Source organism: Austrofundulus limnaeus, unplaced genomic scaffold (assembly GCF_001266775.1).
Source record: "Austrofundulus limnaeus strain Quisiro unplaced genomic scaffold, Austrofundulus_limnaeus-1.0 Scaffold709, whole genome shotgun sequence".
Taxonomy (NCBI): Eukaryota; Metazoa; Chordata; class Actinopteri; order Cyprinodontiformes; family Rivulidae; genus Austrofundulus; species Austrofundulus limnaeus.
In genome coordinates this window covers 183,392-186,202 of record NW_013953111.1, presented here as the reverse complement: position 1 = coordinate 186,202, position 2,811 = coordinate 183,392, and the positions used below count along the sequence as shown (strand labels likewise).

Sequence of the window (2,811 nt, the reverse complement as noted above, 5' to 3'; positions counted from 1 at the left end):
CACACACACACACACACCTGTCCTCCGCCGTTCAGCTTGTTGGACAGCTTGACTTTGCTGAAGGACATCGGCGCCTTCATCCAGTGCGCACCGAAGTTCGGGGAGTCCGGGTGGATGTAGACGCAGCTGGGACTCTGAGGCTCCGGTTTGCCCCCCGGGACCCACTCCCCGTTCACGTACTTCCAGCGGTTGTTGTCCGCGGCTACAAAATCCAGCAGCACCGAGTACATGGCGTTCGGGTCCAGTCCGGAGACGCTGATGCGCAGAACCGGAAACATCCTCCTGGAGAACAGAAGAGTTTTACAGTTTTACAGTCCTTTTTTAWAATCATTTTAGGCTTCACGTGTTTGTTATTTTATTTTAAATTAAATTACAGTCCTTTTCCAAACGAACTGTCCTTCTACTTTCTACAAACTTGGTGCGTAAAACGTGTCCAAGCCGCGCGCAGCCGCCTCTTACCTCCCTGTCTTGGTGACGATCATCTCGTTGGTTAATTCTTTAAATTTGCTCCAAAGCTCCGAGTCCTCCAGGGTCAGTTTGATGTCCCTCTCCGACGCGTCCCCCTTCTCGCTGCCCTTCTGGAACTCGCTCTCCACGGCGCTCAGGAGGTGCTCCAGCCGCTGGTCCGGGTTAGAGGAGCTCATGTTTCCAGGTCAGGAACAGCTGTGGCCTCAAGCTCATACTGGTTTCTGAACCCTGGGGCCTCCTCATTTATATGGGCCCCCAGGGACCTCAAGGGGGACAGGGGCGTGGTTTGTGCGCGCACACGGKTTTTGGACTCCGCCCACCCCAGCCTGAACTTTAATTTATGCTACGCATTGCAAAGTCTTGATAAAAGGTAAAAATAATCATTTTCAAATAATTCTTAAAGTAAGAAACAAAATCTACAGAATGTTTTCCTCAAACTCTCCTTTAATGAAACATTTGTAAGATCAGACACCAGCAGACTTTGTTCACCTGTAAACTGAGTCAGATRAGTGACTGATTGACCTGATTCATGTTTCTGCTTCATCCATGACTTTTATTCTCCACATTTGTCTYACTCTGTTTCCTTTTTCCTTTTAGTCACGCAGCAGGTTTCCTCTCATTTTCCCAGTTAAACATTAGTTTAGTTCAGACTTTATTGAACATAATGAATTTAAAAGAATAAACAAAGTTATACAGAAAAGAAAAACATTATTTAAAACAAAAAGCAAACAAAAAAAGAACAATAATAAATTATATTTACACGTTCAAAGGAGTGGGTAGAAGTATAAACTTATTTTTTACATCCAAATCATCCATAATTATAANTGGATCATGTGGACACTGTGGATCATGTGGATCGTGTGGACTCTGTGGAACATGTGGATCATGTGGACTCTGTGGAACATGTGGATCATGTGGACACTGTGGATCATGTGGATCGTGTGGACTCTGTGGATCATGTGGATCATGTGGATCATGTGGACTCTGTGGAACATGTGGACACTGTGGATCATGTGGATCATGTGGAACATGTGGATCATGTGGAACATGTGGATCATGTGGAACATGTGGACTCTGTGGATCATGTGGACACTGTGGATCATGTGGATCGTGTGGACTCTGTGGAACATGTGGATCATGTGGACTCTGTGGAACATGTGGATCAGGCTGATTTGGAGGCAGACGTGAGTTCAGCAGATGGTGAAACGAAGCTTGTGTCGGTGCAGCAGCCTGCTGCCTGCAGAGGACCTCACAGTGAGACTGGATTAATAAAACAGGACAGGACAGGTGTTTGTCAGACCTCCAGTCCTGAAACTGTGAATCCTGAAGGTGTCCCAGCAGCTGAAAGCCTGTTTGAAGCTGCTGCTTCAGACACTGAAGAAGCACTAAAACCAGCAGCTGAGCCTCACAGAGAGCCTCCTGTGTTCGAGGACACCTCCAGCTCTGCAGCTTCATCCAAACAGTCACCAGGAGAGGAGCCACACAAACATCTGTTCACGTCTGCAGCTGCTCTGTCACATCAGGTGAGTCAGGTCTGCACTAAAAACCATCAGTTACTAACTTTTACTAAAACACCTGTTTGGCTTTCACCTGTAGGACACCTTCAACAGGCTGCAAGAACAAGAAGTCATCAGTTTGTTAGAAGGACCCCAGCAGTTCCTTAAAGTCAGGTACATGAAATAAGAAGCAGCTGCTGCAGTTAGTGTTGATCAACCTGCTGCGACGCTCAGCAAACAGCTTCAAACATGTTGGTTCTGCAGCTCTGCTGGACCTGAAGAGGACCTGAGGGACAGTCAGCACTGGGCTCCACTCCAGTCCCACATCTTTACCAAGCTCAGCTCTTTGACGAGCTTCCTGCAGGAGCAGCAGAGCATGACCAGCTCCGAGCAGGGACACAACCAGCAGGTAAAAACCAGCAGGTAACAACCAGCAGGTAACAACCAGCAGGTAATAACCAGCAGCAGGGACACAACCAGCAGGTAAAAACCAGCAGGTAAAAACCAGCAGGTAACAACCAGCAGGTAACAACCAGCAGGTAATAACCAGCAGCAGGTAAAAAACCAGCAGGTAAAAACCAGCAGGTAAAAAACCAGCAGGTAAAAACCAGCAGGTAAAAAACCAGCAGGTAAAAACCAGCAGGTAAAAAACAGCAGGTAAAAACCAGCAGGTAAAAAACCAGCAGGTAAAAAACCAGCAGGTAAAAACCAGCAGGTAAAAAACCAGCAGGTAAAAAACCAGCAGGTAAAAAACCAGCAGGTAAAAACCAGCAGGTAAAAAACCAGCAGGTAAAAAACCAGCAGGTAAAAAACCAGCAGGTAAAAAACCAGCAGGTAAAAAACCAGC

At 46.8% G+C, this 2,811-nt stretch overlaps 2 protein-coding genes across 3 annotated transcripts in view; one reads left to right on the top strand and one right to left on the bottom strand.

The window, feature by feature from the left end:
• The window catches only part of tbxta (T-box transcription factor Ta), a 4,902-nt gene extending 4,156 nt beyond the window's left edge, over positions 1-746 (bottom strand). The window contains exons 1-2 of one of the 2 annotated variants that reach the window (XM_014028007.1): positions 460-746; positions 18-282 (exon numbers count right to left, since the gene is read on the bottom strand). In XM_014028007.1, coding sequence (XP_013883461.1) covers positions 18-282; positions 460-644 — 450 coding nt within the window. In that variant the 5' untranslated portion in view covers positions 645-746. The remainder of the gene's footprint in view (positions 1-17; positions 283-459) is intronic. The other variant, XM_014028008.1, reaches the window with a different exon arrangement.
• A 555-nt stretch (positions 747-1,301) lies between these two features.
• Positions 1,302-2,811, top strand: part of LOC106532021 (nesprin-2) — a gene marked incomplete at its 3' end in the record, with an annotated part of 16,372 nt that continues 14,862 nt past the window's right edge. The window contains 3 exon segments of the mRNA XM_014028005.1: positions 1,302-1,991; positions 2,065-2,138; positions 2,229-2,373. Coding sequence (XP_013883459.1) covers positions 2,341-2,373 — 33 coding nt within the window.